The sequence below is a fragment of the Spea bombifrons genome, chromosome 5, assembly GCF_027358695.1.
Source record: "Spea bombifrons isolate aSpeBom1 chromosome 5, aSpeBom1.2.pri, whole genome shotgun sequence".
Taxonomy (NCBI): domain Eukaryota; kingdom Metazoa; phylum Chordata; class Amphibia; order Anura; family Pelobatidae; genus Spea; species Spea bombifrons.
Window position 1 is genome coordinate 1,935,893 of NC_071091.1, and position 22,728 is coordinate 1,958,620.

At 44.3% G+C, this 22,728-nt stretch overlaps 1 protein-coding gene across 1 annotated transcript in view; it reads left to right on the top strand.

Annotated features, from left to right (window-relative positions):
* The first annotated feature begins 1,279 nt into the window (after positions 1 to 1,279).
* PTH1R (parathyroid hormone 1 receptor) overlaps positions 1,280 to 22,728 on the top strand; it is a 126,413-nt gene continuing 104,964 nt past the window's right edge. The window contains exon 1 of the mRNA XM_053466130.1: positions 1,280 to 1,375. Coding sequence (XP_053322105.1) covers positions 1,301 to 1,375 — 75 coding nt within the window. The 5' untranslated portion in view covers positions 1,280 to 1,300. The remainder of the gene's footprint in view (positions 1,376 to 22,728) is intronic.

A 22,728-nucleotide genomic window follows, 5' to 3' on the forward strand; every position in this document is an offset into this window, starting at 1 on the left:
GCAGGGGCTCTTATACCCGCAGCGAGCAGCAGAGAAGCTCCTTTCATAAAGTGAGCTGAAGGCAGCCATTGAGTGGACGGGGGGGAGAGATCCGCCTCTCCGAACCTCCCAAAACACAGCAGCCTGACAGCGGCTCCTAAACACCTCCCGGGGAGCCCCCGATCCGCCACCCGGCGAGGAGCTGCGGAGAAGCGGCCCCGAAACTCGCACTTTTTTATGAATGAACAGTGACGCCGGGAGGCAGAACACGTGAAGTTAACAAACTACTGGGGTATTCCGGCCAGGGGAGGACCCGGGGTCTCTGACACTCACCCCAGCCCGCAGCCCCACAGCACCGGAGGAGCTTCCCTGCCAAGAGATCTGCCCGGAGGGACCGGTGCATGCGATCCGTAACAAGCAGATCCCGACTGTATCCGGAGACCCGCAGAGATCGCGATACAGAGACCCTCAGTGAACCTCAGAGATCGCAATACAGAGACCCTCAGAGATTGCTAAACAGAGACCCTCAGAGATCGCTAAACAGAGACCCTCAGAGATCGCGATACAGAGACCCTCAGTGAACCTCAGAGATCGCGATACAGAGACCCGCAGAGATCGCTATACAGAGACCCACACGGATCACTGCATCCAGAGACCCGCTGATCAGGGATCCGCTGACCGGCTGTGTCCTTCCCCAGGGTGCCGCTACTTTGTACCAACAGAGATCTCCTGCATTCTCTGAAAGCACTTTTTCACCCACTGCGGTCCCCAGAAGATCACTTATAAGATCCCTCCCAGCAGCCAATTGAGATTACCGGAGTCCAGAAGAGATCCATGACCCGGGAGAGGACACTTTGGAGACAGCGGTTCCCAGATCCTCGGTCAGGAATGGAGAAGAGACATCAGAGGCAATAGACAGACACTGGGGCTATTATTCTGACCCCCAGGAGCCCATAAAGGACCCTCCAACCCAATGGGCTTGGACAACCTGGACAGATCCCCTGGGATGTGAGATCTGTGATCTCTCTGGGGTTCCGCGCACTCTGATCCCTCAGATCCTCTGCTCACAACAATTGCCCCTTTTTTTATGGTATTCCTTGGTGGCCACCAAGAGCCATGGCTTGTAGACCCCGGGAGAAGCTGGGAAGGGGCAGCCAGGTGGACCTCCTCGCCATGCGCCTTCTTGGCTAGATGTGGAGATTAAGGAAGTTCTGCCCAGAAAGCCTCCTGTGATCCTGCGATCCTGCGATCCTGCGATCCTGCGATCCTGTGATCCTGCGATCCTGCGATCCGTTTTCTTCGGCTGCAGTTCCAGTTGGATATGGGATCTTCCCTGCTGTCCTCCAGCCTGTGTATAGCTCTGTGTTCCTCCCTGCTGAGCGCTGTCTATGCCATGGTGAGTCTCCTGCTACAAAGTATCCTTCCTGCTGTCTGTGGATTTATGTTGTTATTTAGTTACCCCCCCCCCCGGGCGCCCTCTCATAGCCTGGAAGCCAAGTTATTTGCTCTGAGCCCCAATGCCAAAGTTAGGAGCCATCCTGAGTTGCACCTCCTTTTGATCTTCAATAGTCATGAAACCCCTAAAAATCCAGTATTTTCCAGCCATTGGCTTGCCTAAGGGTTATAGGGATTGGAGTCCAGAGCCCCTGCCATCCCAGTCCCAATTTTAGAGGTTGAGGACTCCAAAGCCCATCACTCTCAGCCTGCCATGTTTTCCAAGTTTTTGGAACCTCAGCAATGGTGGACCCCAAGTCCTGCGGCTCTCAGCCAGCTACCAGCTGTCTAAGGGTTATAGGGGTTGGAGTCCAGCTGCACTGGCACCCTAGAGATAAAGAATACCCCCAGATGTTTGCAGTTTACTCTCCCAGCCGCTGTCACTGAAAGGACTGTGCATTAACCCTTCATTCTCCCATCATGTCTGTGCATCCATGCCAGGACTATGCAATGGCTTAAACCCCATGCAATAAGAGAACCCCTGGAAATTGCTGCTTTTTCATTAAAAAAAAACAAACATATTTTTGCTGCAGAGGATGAGGCTGCGCATGTTTCTATCATTGTGTGTTAACCCTATAGAAACGCCAGATGTTGAAGTGAACTTTATCTTTTTATTTGCTGAAGCTCGTCTTGCATTAACTGGCATCATTTATTCCCAGCATATTGACCACAGAAACCTGTGGCTGCCCTAATAATACTACAGGACCACTTATAGCATCATAATCCTTACCTTAGAGGGGATATGATGTCATTATACAAATACATACGGGGGCAAATACCTGGTGACCTGTTCATTAGTAGGTCTATGCAAAGAACAAGCGATCGTCCATTCAGAGTCTAAGATGCCTTTATATACCGGACCAGAGAGTATATAATATATAATATGAGGAATATACAGCATATAACGGGTTATAAGGACGGGATTAGTTATACGGGGGGAGAGTATATAATATATAATATGAGGAATATACAGGGATATAACGGGTTATAAGGACGGGATTAGTTATACGGCCGGAGAGTATATAATATATAATATGAGGAATATACAGGGTATAACGGGTTATAAGGATGGGATTAGTTATACGGGGGGAGAGTATATAATATATAATATGAGGAATATACAGGGATATAACGGGTTATAAGGATGGGATTAGTTATACGGGGGGAGAATATATAATATATAATATGAGGAATATACAGGGTATAACGGGTTATAAGGATGGGATTAGTTATACGGGGGGAGAGTATATAATATATAATATGAGGAATATACAGGGATATAACGGGTTATAAGGACGGGATTAGTTATACGGGGGGAGAGTATATAATATATAATATGAGGAATATACAGGGTATAACGGGTTATAAGGATGGGATTAGTTATACGGCCGGAGAGTGTATAATATATAATATGAGGAATATACAGGGATATAACGGGTTATAAGGACGGGATTAGTTATACGGCCGGAGAGTATATAATATATAATATGAGGAATATACAGGGATATAACGGGTTATAAGGATGGGATTAGTTATACGGGGGGAGAGTATATAATATATAATATGAGGAATATACAGGGATATAACGGGTTATAAGGATGGGATTAGTTATACGGGGGGAGAATATATAATATATAATATGAGGAATATACAGGGTATAACGGGTTATAAGGATGGGATTAGTTATACGGGGGGAGAGTATATAATATATAATATGAGGAATATACAGGGATATAACGGGTTATAAGGACGGGATTAGTTATACGGGGGGAGAGTATATAATATATAATATGAGGAATATACAGGGTATAACGGGTTATAAGGATGGGATTAGTTATACGGCCGGAGAGTGTATAATATATAATATGAGGAATATACAGGGATATAACGGGTTATAAGGACGGGATTAGTTATACGGCCGGAGAGTATATAATATATAATATGAGGAATATACAGGATATAACGGGTTATAAGGACGGGATTAGTTATACGGGGGGACAGTATATAATATATAATATGAGGAATATACAGGATATAACAGGTTATAAGGACGGGATTAGTTATACGGCCGGAGAGTATATAATATATAATATGAGGAATATACAGGATATAACGGGTTATAAGGATGGGATTAGTTATACGGCCGGAGAGTATATAATATATAACATGAGGAATATACAGGATATAACGGGTTATAAGGACGGGATTAGTTATACGGGGGAGAGTATATAATATATAATATGAGGAATATACAGGATATAACGGGTTATAAGGATGGGATTTGTTATACGGGGGGAGAGTATATAATATATAATATGAGGAATATACAGGATATAACGGGTTATAAGGACGGGATTTGTTATACGGGGGGAGAGTATATAATATATAATATGAGGAATATACAGGGATATAACGGGTTATAAGGACGGGATTAGTTATAGGGGGGAGAGTATATAATATATAATATGAGGAATATACAGGGATATAACGGGTTATAAGGACGGGATTAGTTATACGGGGGGAGAGTATATAATATATAATATGAGGAATATACAGGGATATAACGGGTTATAAGGACGGGATTAGTTATACGGCAGGAGAGTATATAATATATAATATGAGGAATATACAGGATATAACGGGTTATAAGGACGGGATTAGTTATACGGCCGGAGAGTATATAATATATAATATGTATAATTTTTGCTTCTTCTGGACGGACTTGGCGGATCTTTTTCCGGTTACTATGTTTCGTGGATCAGTTGGTTTCTCGATATTTTATTGGCTGCTGCATTTTCATTATGAAACACGTTCCAGTTTTAGAACACGGCTGATGACAGGAGCTACACATGTTCTTACACAGATCTCCTGTACATATAATAACAGAGGGGAGGGGGGGGAGGGAACGTCCAATATTTACACACTGTCTCTTTAAATCAATTTGATTGACAGGAGGAACTTGGATCCGCTGATTAGCCTGATCCTTGTACAGGAGATAAACCAGCTGAGTGATGATCCAAAGCGAGGGTTAATCATTAATGTCTTTTTCACTCAAATTGCTTATTAATTGGTAAATGGAGATGTAGTGAAAATGTCAACAAATGGAAAAAACGTATTAACCATCTGAGTGCCAAAGAGCTCCGTGTTATCTCCTCGCACTGAAAAACTTCTGCATGTTAAAGCTGCTGTTCCACCAACAGCAGAGGCTTATATGTAATGTAAGGACGTTTACTTTACTCCCTTGGTAGATAAGAGGGTAGTAGATAAGTGGAACAGCCTCCCAGCAGAAGTGCTAGAGGCTGATGGAGGCAGAGTGCGCAAAAGCAAAGGTCATCATAAGTAGGGCTTTAAATGAAGAAATAATCCTTCGAGTGCTAAACTGATTGTTGTTTGCCCTACGGAGCTGGCATTTTATAACAATAATGGCTAGAAATTCGCACCAAATCCATTGGATTTAAGCCCCAGTCTTTGGGGTGAATGGGAAGATTCTCAGGGTTTTTACCCCGGTCTCAGGGTCTTTGGGGTAAATGGGCAGATTCTCAGGGTTTTTACCCCTGTCTCAGGGTCTTTGGGGTAAATGGGCAGATTCTCAGGGTTTTTACCCCGGTCTCAGGGTCTTTGGGGTAAATGGGCAGATTCTCAGGGTCACACAGTCTGGAGCGACGCCTTTGTATTCTCCTCTGATTTAATGATATCCAAGCCTCCCGACTGGTGCTTTTCTCCCTGCTATATCACAGCTGGAATCCCTGCTTGAATACAGGTGACTCCATGCACCCATCAAGTCACTATTAAAATGATTTGGCCGCAGCCATTAGCGAGTCCCTGCAGCAGGATCTGTGTGGTGGGCTAGTAAAGGATTCCTACTTCCAGAGTCTTGGGGTCTCCGGGTCGTAGGATCTATGCAGAGCTGCCCCCCCCCAAAGTATACTTCAGTGATGGTGTTTTGATGTTTGGAGTTTACTTAGCGCTTGGTCCTTCCGTGGGTTAAATGTTCCTCTCTATTTATTGATAAAGTTCATTCATTATTTTTATCATAATGGGGGTTTTTTGGGCTCGGACAGCTGACCTTCAGCATCCTTTTCCGCTCCGTATGTTTTCCGCCTCGAAGCTCTCCTAGCAATCGTCTACCAGATGGTCAACTGCAGGCTTTTGCTCAAAATGTTTCATTTTTTTTAAAAAATGTTAAAACGGAAACGTTTGAACCAAATTCTTCCTCTCGGAACGGGAGGGGGAAAGTTCTAGGAGTTCTCCTACTTTGTCTCAGGGTCTTCTGATGGCGATGCTTGAGAGTAGCGTCAACCTCAGTGGTCACCTAAAGGAGTCATTCGACCTCCTTCTTCTTCTTGTATATTTTTCTCATTTTTTCTTAGCTAAAATATTAGTTTTCCCCCCCAAAGAAGCCGCGCCATCAACATCTATGAGAATCCAGGACTCAGCAGGTTCTTCTGAGATCCAGCTGTAGTCGGCTCAGCAGAATTCCGCTTCTTATTAAGGAATACGGGGGGTTAATAAATCAGGAACAACTGTAAAATGTGTTCGCATTGATGAGGTTCTATGATTTGTTTCTTTTCAGCAGTAACTTCCCAGACCACAGAAACTTAGAACCATGACAGCAGATCGGCCCCATCCGGCCCCCGCCTAGTCGCCCGTTTCTCCCGCTGTAAAGACTCAAACCTTAATCAGTCGTTGGTCTCGTCTTAGATTCAGGAGCCGTATGTCTATCCCATGCATGTTTAATACCCTCACTGTATTACCCTCTACCACCTCTGCTGGGAGGCTGTTCCACTTATCCACCACACATGCACCAGGTTGGACATTGTCTCTGTTCAGTGCCGTGTTTTTGTTGAATTACAAGATTCAAATCTGTCATTGCAACCTCCGGGCACTAGAGGGCAACAAAGATACCAACGAGTGACATCTTCATTTAGGTTTGTTGTCCATCATTTGTGACGGCCCCCCCCACACCGTTACAAAAGCTGCCTGAACAAATCAGCAACAGTCAGCAACTTAACAATAGGGGAGAGATAACCTAATGGGGAGGAATAATCCTGCAGATCCTGAGAACGGCTTCTAATACAAATACATGGTGTATTTTAACATCATTACATGGGTCAATTTAGTGTATAGGGCTATAAAATATAGCATTAGAGGAGCAAATCCTTTTAAGCTGATATTAACCCTTCACTGGCACATGGCTCTGCTTTCGGGAAGTAGTGGGGTTATTCATTATTCCGATAATTTAATAACAGACGTTTACGGCGCTCCAGACCCGATAATGGTCACTTTTCCCGGAGCGTTTTTGTGGCATGGGGGGGTCGTGTAATAGAGCGGCCCCGCCGCGTGTTTCGGGAAGGTGCTGACGTGCAGCTCGGATTCCCAGGAAGAGCTCTAAACGCCCGCGCCGTTTGATAAATCTGACGGCTCCGATACATCCAGACGGCCGGTTATCCAACAATGGTTTTCCATTTCGAATCCCTTGTCACCGAACCCCGTCTCCTGCTCTCCGTTCCGTTTAATCTTTCTTCAGAGCTTCAATCCGCAAACCATCATCGCAAAAAAAAAACGAAAAAAAAAAATAAAACGGTCGCTTCCAGCCCCGAACATTTACTCTGGAAACGCTCCGTCGCCTCGGAGATATCGGTTTACTGATTGACTACATCTGTGAACCGTGAAATTAAAGCCGCTAAACTGTAGGGGAGGACAGCAAATCCTAAAGCGCTCAAAAATAAGGCAAAATAATAATAAAAAAAAAACAATCTTTGGTTATTTTAGGTCATTGTCACCTAAACAGTGTGCCGGAGCAAGCGGATGTATAGGTCAAATATATCCTCTATATGAAGACGGAACAGATGTCAGATAAGGTCATATAATACATATAATACACCGCAGTCTTGTTCCAAACACTAGGAATTGATTTTGTGATGCGATGGTCTCTTTAAGAGTTAAAGGGACAGCAATTGCTTTTTTTTTTTAACTCCAAATGAGCGTTTATTTTTTAACTAATATTCCACAGAAGGAATACTCGATATCGATTATAAAAGATGGAAAAATCCATTTGTTTTTTTAACAAGGATACAGAACCGCATTGATTTAAGAGAAATCCGGAAAGTTCCGCTCCGCTTTTTCGGTTACAATGTATCCGCTTTCCAAATATTTGGACTTTTTTATGTTTTCAAACATAATTTACAAATTATCCAATTCCCCCGAGAGCCGTATTTGCTCCACTTCTCTTTTTTTTTTCTGTTACTTTATCCCAAAGTCTTATAATATCTCGGGATTAAAGCTGCTGTTCCACTGAGACAAAGCATCGGCTGCTCTTTAGTGAAAGGACAGTTTAATGCCCCTGACGGCGCCACTATAGCAGAATGCGTGTGACTGCGCTCCGTGAGTAACTCCAACCCACAAAGAAATAAAACGTGAGCTGGAAGCTGCAGCCCTGCTGCTTCAGCTGGCCTTCTCCTTCGTTGGCCGACGATTCTTGCCATTGATTGGCTGCTTGAAGCAGCCAATCAGCGGCAGGAAAGCACTCCCATTGGAATAAATTGAAGTGACTTCTGCTCACGCGGCTCAATACATCCAAAGTGAGTATTTTTTAAAGGGACCTCGCACCTATAATATACATTAAAGAGCGAATGCCTATAAGACGTCATCAGACGTTATTGCCCCTGGGGGGTGGGGAAAGGGGCAAATGCACATGGAGGTGTTTAGCAGAATCCCCCCCAAATGGAGAATTTTTAAAGGGGCCTCGCACCTATAATATGCATTAAAGAGCGAATGCCTATAAATTGTCATCAGGCGTTTCTGCCCCTTTAATGCCCAGGGGTGGATCTGCCCCCAGCGGGGGAGAGGATAAATCTCATTTTAAACCGAGGGATCCTCTTACCGTCTCCTGGCATTAACCAGCGCCCGGCGTCTATAAATAACCGGCCGCCGATTAGCGGATCCCGGAGAGTCTGAAACTTCTCCGTGTTTTTTTTATGAGCTTTCTGTAGCGAAGCCAAGTCAGACGGCCGTCTCGGACGGGATAACGCCGTGTCATTAGCCTGAGACGTGTCGTCCGGTGCACACGCGGCACGCGCCCCGAAGACGTACGAACGGAGAGCGCAAGCAATGTAAACTTTTAATATCAGGCGGCTCGGCTTGCGAAGGGTTAATTGCTGTTCTTTTACAAAAGACGCAGCGTATTGATATTTCTACATCGTTCGAAATAAATCACTGATAACAGAGTTCTGTGAGCCGCGGCGAGGACAGTCTGTACATATCCTACGGTGACGCTGGGATAAACGTTAGATTCAGTTACTGCAAGAGTGGTGGATTAGTGGAACAGCCTCCCAGCAGAGGTGGTAAAGGGTAATACAGTGAGGGTATTAAACATGCGTGGGATAGACATACGGCTCCTGAATCTAAGACGAGACCAACGACTGATTAAGGTTTGAGTCTTTACAGCGGGAGAAACGGGCGACTAGACGGGGGCCGGATGGGGCAAATTCTAGGTTTTTAGGAGCATGCAGCTCCCGCTGGCACACTACAGGTGTGGCCCTATTTGGTCCCTAACAGCTTTCTTATGCCTACGTCATGTATGTTTAAATGCCCTCACTGTATTAGCCTCTACCACTTCTGCTGGGAGGCTGTTCCACATATCTACCACCCTCTCAGTGCAGTAAAACCAACTTCTATTACATCTAAACTTTTGAAATGTGCGATGCCTGCCGTGACATCGGAAATCGAATTATCTCACGGTCTGTACCTCGGCCGATTCATTTCATCGACGTCGTGATCTCTGCAGCAGCAAAAGAAAAATAAAGGTGAGGAGTTCAGTTTTAATTGATTCAGAAAATATTTTTGCTGTATTTTTAGAGCTTTCTGCTGCGGTGAGAAATGAATAAGCTGTGGTTTTAAAGTTAAAATAAATAACGTTGGAGTGATTCATTTCTGAGTGTGGAGCCGGAAGCCCGCAGCGAAGCTGATCATGCGCGGTTATTGCTTGTTAGCGTTTAAAGAGACCCCCTGCTGTCTCGCTTCTCTGTCAGCCACGTCTTCACCATAACGACCCGGCTACCTGCATTAGTGCCGTCGTTATATATTCACCCCTCCCCCGGCTATATCCTATACATGTAGGAAAGACATATAATACGGGGTTAATTATTGTAATTATGGTAAAGAAACGCAGTCTAGGGAGAAAATATACATTTCTGTAAGTATTATACCCTTTTTTACATCTCCGGTGCTTCCATCCTGCACGTTAGCAGGGATCGGACAATTGTGCCTGCAAGCTGGCGAGCTGACCCAGCGACACATCAGCTGCCAGGATGCAGTAGGGCTGCCAGCTTCAAAAATGGCCTCAACACAGCTTTACATCAGTAACATTTCACAGTTTCGGCACATTTTGCACTAAACTCTAATCGTTTTCGGGGGTTGCGCTCCAATATGGAAGAGGTCTAAGACAGACAGGGCAGGTTTCCCCATCAGCATTGAAAAGGTTAATGACACATGTTTATCACTCCAGCATTGATGAGGTTAACCACACATGGAGGTCTTGCACTTCAGAGATTGAAGGGCCACTCGGGGCCATCAAATGCACTTTAATACATATGAGAGCCCAGAGGTCCCTTTACATTTTATGAGTTGCCCCCCCCTTGCAAAAGAATGGAGGGGGGGGTCTGTAGAATCCTCCCTCATGCATTTGCCCCTTGCTTGCCCCCCTTATCCTGCGATTTATTGTGCAGGGGGTATCTTGTGGACATGCCCAGAAAGTGCTTCCATTGATTTAAATGGGAGCAATTTCTTGCAACTGATTGGCTACTTCTAGCAGCCAATCAGTGGCAAGAATCATTGGATCACGGAGTAGCTCAGTAGTAATGTATGCTTAGTAGGTTTGTGTCGGGTGAAACTTAATGCGGGCGTCCTTGCTGACTTCTCCTTATATATTAAAATATTGGGTTGGTGGGACTGCCCCTTTAATGTCACATGACAAACATTCACTGAAAACATAAACGGGGCAGAATTTCACAAAATAAAGTCATTCTTTTTAGAAAGGGTCCGGGCTTTCGAGAGTATTGTGATTGATGTGTGTAAGTTTAGTTATGAAGGGGTTAAATTCAGCAAAGAAGCTACTTCCAGGATTAGAAGGGTTAATGTGTTTACATATGAATGATATAGGAACAGACGCTCTATTATTCTGCAGCTAATATGATTGGGATAATGGCAGCAGACGGTATTCTGCGCTCTCGTGTCATAATTCCAGAGCCAAACGATCCGTCACGATACGAAATAATTCACGGTACGCAGGAGAACGGCAACAGATACGGTGATCATACGCGAGCGGGGGAAACAATCACACGGGGCGAGATAACAGCGGTATCACTCATCACAACCCGGCACGATAATCCGCAGACAACACAAACAACTTCCATCTAAACCTCTACGGAAAGAAAATATCCCACCATTTCTATATTCCTCGTATCAGATAAAAAACTTGCTGATCCCTGTTTTTGTAGTTTTTGCCCCATAAGATAAAGTTTTCAGGCAGCTGCATATCAGCCGTTTGTATGATTCTCGCTCTGTTATCTGATCCCCGATCTACTAAACACCCCGACTCCTTATCATACTGCCTGTGGGGAACAATAGAATGGCTCAGTCTTAATCACCCAGCTGGACACTCTGACTAATGAAAGTCTATGGAGGGACGGACTTCATTAGCATCGCCATAAAGCATCAGCTCAGTGTGGTGTTTGAGCTGGGAAAGTCACCAGTGCTGGGGGTTATATTACTGTATACAGCGCTGGGGGTTATATTACTGTATACAGCACTGGGGGGTATATTACTGTATACAGCGCTGGGGGGTTATATTACTGTATACAGTGCTGGGGGTTATATTACTGTATACAGCGCTGGGGGGTATATTACTGTATACAGCGCTGGGGGGTTATATTACTGTATACAGTGCTGGGGGTTATATTACTGTATACAGCGCTGGGGGATATATTACTGTATACAGCGCTGGGGGGTTATATTACTGTATACAGCGCTGGGGGTTATATTACTGTATACAGCGCTGGGGGGGTTATATTACTGTATACAGCGCTGGGGGGGTTATATTACTGTATATAGCGCTGGGGGGTTATATTACTGTATACAGCACTGGAGGGGGTTATATTACTGTATACAGTGCTGGTGGTTATATTACTGTATACAGGGCTGGGGGTTATATTACTGTATACAGCGCTGGGGGGGTTATATTACTGTATATAGCGCTGGGGGGTTATATTACTGTATACAGCACTGGGGGGGTTATATTACTGTATACAGCGCTGGGGGGTATAATACTGTATACAGTGCTGGGGAGTTATATTACTGTATACAGCGCTGGGGGTTATATTACTGTATACAGTGCTGGGGGTTATATTACTGTATACAGTGCTGGGGGTTATATTACTGTATACAGCGCTGGGGGTTATATTACTGTATACAGTGCTGGGGGTTATATTACTGTATACAGCGCTGGGGGGGTTATATTACTGTATACAGTGCTGGTGGTTATATTACTGTATACAGGGCTGGGGGTTATATTACTGTATACAGCGCTGGGGGTTATATTACTGTATACAGTGCTGGGGGGTTATATTACTGTATACAGCACTGGGGGTTGTATTACTGTATACAGCGCTGGGGGGTTATATTACTGTATACAGCACTGGGGGTTGTATTACTGTATATAGCGCTGGGGGGTTATATTACTGTATACAGTGCTGGGGGTTATATTAATGTATACAGCGCTGGGGGGTTATATTACTGTATACAGCGCTGGGGGTTATATTACTGTATACAGCACTGGGGGGTTATATTACTGTATACAGCGCTGGGGGGTTATTACTGTATACAGCGCTGGGGGGGTATATTACTGTATACAGCGCTGGGGGTTATATTACTGTATACAGCGCTGGGGGGTATATTACTGTATACAGCGCTGGGGGTTATATTACTGTATACAGCGCTGGGGGGTTATATTACTGTATACAGCGCTGGGGGGTTATATTACTGTATACAGCGCTGGGGGGTTATATTACTGTATACAGCGCTGGGGGTTATATTACTGTATACAGTGCTGGGGGTTTTATTACTGTATACAGCGCTGGGGGTTATATTACTGTATACAGCGCTGGGGGGTTATATTACTGTATACAGCGCTGGGGGGTTATATTACTGTATACAGCGCTGGGGGTTATATTACTGTATACAGCGCTGGGGGGTTATATTACTGTATACAGCGCTGGGGGGTTATATTACTGTATACAGCGCTGGGGGTTATATTACTGTATACAGCGCTGGGGGTTATATTACTGTATACAGCGCTGGGGGGGTTATATTACTGTATACAGCGCTGGGGGGTTATATTACTGTATACAGTGCTGGGGGTTATATTACTGTATACAGCGCGGGGGGTTATATTACTGTATACAGCGCTGGGGGTTATATTACTGTATACAGCGCTGGGGGGTTATATTACTGTATATACAGTGCTGGGGGGTTATATTACTGTATACAGCGCTGGGGGGGTTATATTACTGTATACAGCGGCTCCCACATAGCCTCCATGTAAAGCTCTTTGAGTCTGCTGGGCGGGTGGTCCTGCCCCAATGCCCAATACTTCCTGTGTCCAGCCACACCCCCTCTCAGTTTTGGTCCCACCCCTTCCCATCACTAGCCACCCCCCCAACCCATAGTTTCCGATGTATGTAAATTTGCTGTAACAAGGCACGCACTTAATCTTATTTTCTGAAGTCCGAGAGCAAAGTTTTCATATCCAAAACATCTTTTGGCTATTTAAAAGCCATTACAACACAAAGGGTTAACAGCTTCGCATCTCTGGTAAGGAGACGACTGAATCCGCATAGATAAGGAGATGCAAATATGATGAAATGTCTGTAACATTATTTATAAAGCGGCGCCACATCTCGCCGAGCGCCGCGCAGCTGAGAGGCAATCATTAAAGTCGCACGCGGAGAGAATAAATCACGGCACCTGGCCCTGATTTACAGCCCCTCCTGCGTTTCGGGAATCAGCTCGGCGGCGCCTTCTCAGGTCCCCCGCTGTATTTCATGTAAGGTGACAGTTTCATGTCGAACATATTGTACGGACCCTCCAAACCCCCGAAAGTACATTTTAACCCATTGAAATACTTTGACGACACATCTACCAAACCTCCTGACTTCGTCGGGTCCCAAAAGTGTGGAAGCCCCTTGGACGGGTCAGGCAGCTGTAGTTCATATCTGCCGAGGCATGTAGATCTCTCGCACACACTCATTCTTGCACACTTTCTCCCTCATGCTTCCCTACCTTCTCTGCCGACCAATTCCACTTCCTCATCTTCTTGTTCTTTATCTTCTCTCTTCGTCATCATCTCTCCAGACATAACTTGGTGCGAACCTCGGCCAAAATGGCCACGCTACCGGTGATGTCCTCTGGTCCAATCCTTCAATCAGGGGGGAGGATGTCACGGGAAACGCTGCCATATTGGTGGAGGTTTGCGCCGGATTATGTCAGCAGAGATGTGGACGAATATAGGAGATAAAAAGAGAGAAGGTGCGGAAGAAGGAGAGGAAGCGGTCGGCAGAAGCAAAAGTGGTCGGCAGAAAATGTAGCGAATGTTTAGATAACGTGAGAGAGTGAGTGAATGAGCATAAGAGAGTGAGTGAAAAAGTCTTCTATAGAGCTGCTGCAACAGGTGGTGCCCCATCTGCCGCGTAACCGGGGGCCAGATCGGCACTATGTGCCAGCGTAACCGGCCAAACCGGCACAGAAACCATAGTCAACTCCCCAACGCGGCTTCCTCCTCATCTCCGCCTGCGCGGAGCCTCCAACCTGTTGTTGAAATAAGAGGAGGGAAGAATGCAGATGGAGAAGTGGTGACATGGAAGTGGTCATCAGAGAAGGTAGGGAGAAAGTGAGAGTGAGAATGAGGAAAAAAACCAACAAATTTCATAGAAAAATTGTGGCTTCCCCTTTGTTTTTTAGACATTTTTATGAATTAACAACATTTGTTAGAAATCTAAATTCGTACAAATCTAAAAGTCTAGTTTCCATACAGATTATTGTGTTAAAACCCTCTATTATCTCATTTATTTTAACTACCGTTAACCAAACCTTAGTAGAATCGGGGTGGAATCATATAAATTCCAACGCGGTATTTATTCCCCCCCCCATACATTACGTAAAAGGTATAGCGTGAAAAAAATGTGATTAAAAACAATGGTGCAAAAATAGAATTTTAATTATTCTGCGTTAATTTAAGTAACTTTCTGCTGAATGGCATATTTCGCTGTCGGCAAAAAAAAAAAAAGCAGTAAATTCCATTTTTTCTGCTAAAACAGCAAAAAAAATGTTTATAATTGCAACCATCCCCGATAATTATATCCGCGGCTGCCCCGCTTACAAATATATCGCGCCTGCCGTGATTTGATGAGGAATAAAGGTTTGCGGGCGATGCGTCGGAATACGAAGGTGGATTACAAGTGATGGCCCGTTAATCGGGTTTAATTGGATGTTACGTATTTATTGGTATTTACGGATTTTACGGAATCGAAGTTGTGTTTTAATAAGTAATAAAAGTCGAGTCACGCAGCCTTGAAATAACAGCAGGAACATCATCCTCCCACGGAGCAGCGGACGCACAGACCGATATAAAAATCAGATTAGCATGAAGGAGATTATTAATATAGATGGTGTAGCTATGAAAAGCATCTGACGGGGGTGGGGGGAGGGGAGTGCGATCCAAGGACAGGCAGGATACTGCGGGAATATAAGATTTAGGAGAAAAAATTGGAAACATCAGCGGGGACAAGAACCAGCCCGAATTCCTGGACCTGGCTTCACGGGGAAAATCCCTATACTTTTTTACTGCTGTATAAAAGACTTAACTATGGCTCCTCCCTGCATGGGTCCCGCCCCCGAGGAACAGTGGTGAGGTTTATAAAGTTCCGCTGCCGCATTCCGAGGCATAATTGGTGAGAGTTTGTATTTGTTTGTAGCACCCAAGCGGTGCATGAGATACCGGTGGCAGTGATATCATTTATGATTTAACCCCTTCATTATCCTGCAATGAGTTCCTCCTCCCCTCCAACATAAAAGGGTTAAAAAGAACAATATTTCAATAACAAGCACCCAGGAATGATAACCTTTTTTTTTTACACGTTAGAAGGAAAGGCTCGAAAGGACGTTATTTGTCGAATATTTCTCCAAAATTCTGTTGGAATCGTTAAAAATAAATAAATAGAAGAATTGTTCTCAGCAGCTGAAGCTATAAATCCATACAAAAAGAATTCAGGAGAATGCAGCAGACATTCTTCAGATGTAATGAGTTTTAAATCCCGCACTCTTGGCCTTGGGTGTTGATGTTATTAAGGGTGCGTTAGACCGGCTGCCCTGGAGTTACCCTGCCAGGTGTTCGGAATTTTGACTCAAATACCCATCCACTCACATTCCGCCTGAGCTTGAGTAACGAATGCGAATGATCCAAATGTGAATGAATGAGTTCTGTCGACACATTCCGCGCTGGTTTCCCTAAATTTACAGAATTTTGGTTAGTTTTGATGATACGTATGAAGCCCCCGAAAACAAAGCCAGACCCCCTCTGAACTTTTGTCAGAAATTTGTAGGCCCCGTAACTCTCACTATCTCTCACACTCTCATTCTCCTGCACTCTCTCTCTCACGCTCTCCGAATGTTTCCCTACCTTCTCTGCCGAACACTTTCACTTCTTCATCTTCCGCTCTCTGCTGTCTTCATCCGCATCTTCGCCGGCATAATCTCAGCCAAAATGGCGACGCTTGCGGCGACGTTCGATCCTCGGATCAGGGGAGCGGACGTCATTGAAAGCGTCATCACTTTGCCCCAACGTGAACTGGGTTGGCGAAGATGCGGCCGAAGATAGCAGAGAGCAGGAGATGGAGAGGCGGAAGTGTTCGGCATAGAAGGGAGGGAAAACATTTAGAGAGCGTGAGAGAGAGTGTGAGTGAACGAGAGAGCGTGAGAGAGAGTTTGAATTCTGGACAGAAATTCTGTGTTTTTAGCTTCGCTTTCATCCGTTTCTTGAAGGGGCTTTGGCCTCGTTTTCGGGGCTTCGTACGAATCGTCAAATTTACACAAAAGCACTAAACACAGGACTCCGAGACGACGAATACGACATTTTCTGAAATAAGAGAAAATCCGCGAAACTCAACAAATCTCTATTCCTGCCGCGGCTCGTGGGGGAGGTCTGCGTGTAATTTGTACATTAGAGCTCAGATGTCTCTTTCTCCCGAAGTAATGAATTGGCGGCTTAGAAATCCTCGGTAGGCGTCAGCCGTTTAAGGACGCGCTTCACGCCTTTTCTTGGGTTCCCGTAATTTCTCTGAGAGCGATTTCCTTGGCGGCTGGGAATGGAGGAAGGTCATCGAATCTCCTTTTCCTTAAGAGAAGAGGCGGAAGGTCGTAGATTCAGGGGGAGATATCGTAAAAACCCCTTTAATGGGTTAGAAATACGCAATTTGTATGTTTTTTGGAAACCCAACTGATGTTTGCCGTGAGAGCAGCCAACTTAACCTCCTGTTCGCAGAGCAGCATGATTATTCCTCCCCATTCAGCTGCTAAGTGCTCCAGTGAGAAAAAGGAAGGTGAGTTGAGGGCAGCAAATGTTGGATTTTCAACCAATTTCTGACTTTTAAGCCAAATATCTGCAAAGCTAAAAACATGTATTTATGTGGAATTAATAGTGTTAATGTCGCTAAAAAGTGTCTGAATTACAGATCCCCCCAGCACTGTATACAGTAATATAACCCCCCAGCACTGTATACAGTAATATAACCCCCCAGCGCTGTATACAGTAATATAACCCCCAGCGCTGTATACAGTAATATAACCCCAGCGCTGTATACAGTTATATAACCCCCAGCGCTGTATACAGTAATATAACCCCCCAGCACTGTATACAGTAATATAACCCCCAGCGCTGTATACAGTAATATAACCCCCAGCACTGTATACAGTAATATAACCCCCCAGCACTGTATACAGTAATATAACCCCCAGCGCTGTATACAGTAATATAACCCCAGCGCTGTATACAGTTATATAACCCCCAGCGCTGTATACAGTAATATAACCCCCCAGCACTGTATACAGTAATATAACCCCCAGCGCTGTATACAATAATATAACCCCCAGCGCTGTATACAGTAATATAACCCCCAGCGCTGTATACAGTAATAACCCCCCAGCGCTGTATACAGTAATATAACCCCCAGCGCTGTATACAGTAATATAACCCCCAGCACTGTATACAGTAATAACCCCCAGCTCTGTATACAGTAATATAACCCCCCAGCACTGTATACAGTAATATAACCCCCAGTGCTGTATACAGTAATATAACCCCTAGCGCTGTATACAGTAATATAGCCCCCCAGCGCTGTATACAGTAATATAACCCCCAGTGCTGTATACAGTAATATAACCCCCAGCGCTGTATATGGTAATCAGAGCCGGCCTTAGGTGTTCTGGCGCCCTGTGCGGACTACTCCTCTGGCACCCCCCCATCCCAAAAAAAGAAAGGAATAAAAACTTGTAACAAAACCCCAATCACTATATACTACGCCAAACATCGATGTGGTGTAGGCCTACCACTTCATTGTCTGGCTTAGTAGTAGGGATGCACCGAAACGATGTCTGGACTGAAACCGAAAGTGCAGCATTTACCTGGCTAAAACCGAATATGACCCCCCCCCCATACCATAAAGAAATCTAACACTTTTATTTAAAGTAAGTAACACACCAAAATAGGACAAAACAATTAAATAATCCACACGTACACTAATCCACACACATATACCAATCCACTCTCACTCTCACTGAATGCTTTCCTACCTTTCCTATTTTCTCCTTACAGCTTCTTTTCCTCCTCTTCGCTCCTCTTCTTCAGTTCTTCTGTCCTCTCTGTCTTCTTCCGGGTCAGAGGGCACGGACAGCGGTGGGCGCAGCTTCAGTGTCGTGCGCCGGGATCTGACAACAAACCCCGGCGCACAACAGCTGTTGCCGCGCGGATCACAAGGGAGATCCTTGAACCGGCTTAAAATCACTCAAGGGAACCGGAGGTCTGTTAAAGACCTCCGATACCGCTCCCTTGCGAGCCTGCTCCTCCAGCGGCGGACATTACTGTCCGTCTCTGGAGGGGTGCCGGGTGCCGGCAAGTTGGCACCCTTCTGATGAGCGGCACCCGGTGCGGAACGCCCCCCCCCGCTAGGTACGCGACTGGCGGCAGCGGACCCCGCGGCGGCGCCCCCTGGAGTGTGGCGTGCTGTATACAGTAATATAACCCCCCAGCGCTGTATACAGTAATATAACCCCCAGCACTGTATACAGTAATATAACCCCCAGCACTGTATACAGTAATATAACCCCCAGCGCTGTATACAGTAATATAACCCCCAGCACTGTATACAGTAATATAACCCCCAGCGCTGTATACAGTAATATAACCCCCCAGCACTGTATACAGTAATATAACCCCCAGCACTGTATACAGTAATATAACCCCCAGCACTGTATACAGTAATATAACCCCCAGTGCTGTATACAGTAATATAACCCCCAGTGCTGTATACAGTAATATAACCCCAGTGCTGTATACAGTAATATAACCCCCAGCGCTGTATACAGTAATATAACCCCCAGCACTGTATACAGTAATATAACCCCCAGTGCTGTATACAGTAATATAACCCCCAGCGCTGTATACAGTAATATAACCCCCCAGCGCTGTATACAGTAATATAACCCCCAGCGCTGTATACAGTAATATAACCCCCAGCGCTGTATACAGTAATATAACCCCCCAGCGCTGTATACAGTAATATAACCCCCTTGTTTTATCTCATTTTGCCCCAATAAACCCCCTTTATCTACAGACCTGGAGCCGCCGTTGCTGTCAGTCATGTGATATTTTGGGTGACTTTCCCGGCTTAAACACTGCACTGAGCTGATGCTTTATGGCGATGCTAATGAAGTCCGTTCCTCCATAGACTTTCATTAGTCAGAGAGTCTACGTGGGTGATTACGACTGAGGCATTCTATTGTCACCTACAGGCAGTATGATAAGGAGTCGGGGTGTTTAGTAGATTGGGGGTCAGAGCGAGAATCATACAAACGGCTGATATGCAGCTTCCTGAAATCATTATATTACGGGGCAAAAACTACAAATAGCTTAAAGAAAGAAGACTTTTCCGTGTAATAAGGTTGGTGGAAGTTTCCCGTTATGATCCCCGGCTCTCGTTCAGCGTGTTATCCGTCCGCGTTGTCTCTGTGATGTATTACGTGTTAGGAATTTGAATCGCGTCGCCGGTTGTTGGCGGACGTTTTGATTATAATATTCAGAAAAGGCGAGTCCCGCGGGATTTATGCGCCGGGGGGGGGTTGTTAGATTGAGTGCTTTTCTGATCCTCTTAATACGGAATTCATTCCGACTCGAGCTGACAAAGCAATGCGTTCCTAATTCTCTATCCTACGAGAGGCTTCATTCCAGTGAAATAAATTCTAAGGGAAGACACTCGTGGAAAAGGGGCAGATATTTATAGCTCTTCCTACTTTCTTGTAGTAGTGGAGACAGGACATGGGCCCCTGACTTCTTACTTCCCTGTTAATCAAGAAACATGTTTCAAACTTTACTGAGAGGGTGGTGGACAAATGAAACAGCCTCCCAGTAGAGGTGGTAGAGACTAATACAGTGAGGGGGTTTAAACATGCATGGGATAGACATACGGCTCCTGAATCTAAGACGAGACCAACGACTGATTAAGGTTTTTACAGCAGGAGAAGCGGGCGACTAGACGGGGGCCGAATGGGGGCCGATCTGCCGGCGGGTTCTAACGCAGCCTCCATAGTGTGAATGGGCTTGTTCGACTTCCACGAATTCCCTCCGGCCGCCCCGTGAAATTGTACGGGAAACATTCGACATTCCGCCGTGTAACGTGAAATATCGCACTAACCCTCCGCCGCATCCACGAGAAGAAAAGCAAAACGCGCGCACATAGCACCCAAATGTCTCGAGGATGGATAGAATCCGACGCGTTCCGCGGCCTCATCATCTGTTTGTAAATAGAACTGATTGTTCTGTAGTTTGTTTACAAACAAATTCTGCGGCAGGAGGCCACGCGTGGGGGAAGACGCTGCCGTCTCCGCGCGGCTCCTAATGTTTCCCATCTAGGGTGTGATGAGACCCGACGGGATGATGATGTAATGCCAGCTTTGAAATTATTTAAGCGCCATCTCTAAGCAGCCGAGACTCGACAGTAATTATTAACAAAGACCTCCGAAGAGTTTTAAACCTCATTCATGCGCTTCATTCATTCACGTTACATTGTTGTCGTTACTTAGTAACATTATTTAATTAAATAATATAAAAATGTAATAAATATTAAATAATAGAGACATTTTCTATGGAATGATGCTTCTAATCAGTGATGTCATACATCAGGCAAGCGCTAAATTGATTTAATATTTTATCCCCTTCAGACCGTGATTTGCAACATATAGCTCCATGCACATGCGCAGTACACAGGTAATAAAGACGAGATTAAAATTATTATACCCTGCAGAGAGGAATATCTCTATCCCATGCATGTTTAAATCTCATCTACCACTTCTGCTGGGATGCTGTTCCGCCTATCTACTACCCAAGATAAGATTCAGATCATGCATGGTAAAATAGAATCAGAGGCCCCCCCCATTTGACCCAATTTTCTCACCCACAGTCAAAGAAATTATGTCTGATAAGAAGAAAAATGGCCTTTTACCTTTAATCCAAATATGTCCAAAAACAACACAAAAAGATGCGCCAAAAAAACAATAGCAAAAAAAATCGCTAGAAAACCCAAAACTCACCAAAAAATGTATTTAATATAATAAAAAAAGCACAAAAATCGCTTAAAATATATTTACTATAATAAAAAAACAAAAAGTACAAAAATCAGAAAAAAATCTATTTAATAAAATAAAAGATTACAAAAAGCACGAAAATCACTAAAAAAATTGTTTAATATAATTTAAAAATTCACAAAAACTAAAAGCACAAAAATCACTAATTATTTGTAGAATATAATAAGAAAATTACTAAAATAAAACAACACAAAAGCACATATTTAGTTGGAATTACGAGTTTTGATGCGAAGAAGCACAGAAATGACACTTTATGGCCCGTTCTGTATATTATTTCACCCCGGTCTTTACGGCCCAGCTGGGCGAGCCGAGTTATACAAAACCTTCATTTTTCATATGGAAAATCCGCAGAGAAAATATTTTCGGAGGTCGGATAGAATAGGCCAGAAATAATGTATATTTAGCTCAAAAACAACACGGAGGAGGCGTTCTGAAGGAGTCAGCAAATTTCGCTTTTTCCTCCAAAGCTGTATTTTTGAATCCCGTTTTTCTTGGTTCTTTGCGTTCTGGGGCATGATGGGAAATATCTCTGCCCGTTAAACCGCCTCTTCTGGGCGCAGGTCGCATTCACTTTAACCCCTTCGTGACAAAGGCTGATTTTCCTTTTTGTACCCTTCGTGACAATGGCTGTTTTATCGTTTCTGCGGTGTTTGTGTTTAGCTGTAATTTTCTCTTAACCCATTTACTAAACCCACACAAGTTATATATTGTTTTTTTCAGGACAAGAAGGGCTTTCTTCAGACACCAAATTTTTTTTCATATGATGTAATTTCCTATAATAAAAATATTAAAATATGACGAAAAATTGAAAAAAAAAACACATTTTCTCACTTTTATTTGAAAAATCTTTTATTCATCATAAAAAACTACTGAAAAAACCTGCTAAATAGATTCTACTATTTGTCCCGAGTTTAGAAATACCCAATGTTTTTATGTTTTTTTGCTTTCTTCTACACGTTATGGGGCAATAAGTACAAGTAGCGTTTTGCTAATTCAAAACCATTTTTCTCTGAATCTGGTAATTCTGTCTCTATGTGGTATTTGGGGCATCTTTGAAGCCAGCAAATTAAATTTACCCCACCAAACCATATATTTTTGAAAACTAGACACCCCAGGGTATTTTAGATGCTGATAGTTTAACCCTTTCCATGCACTAATCCTACCACCAACCCTTGTCAAAGTTTGTGATAGTAATTGTTTTTGGTGTTTTTTTCACATACTTTGTACTTCAGGTGTGAAATTACAGCTCCTGGTATATGTTGCTGTCACACAACACCCCGATATGTGTCC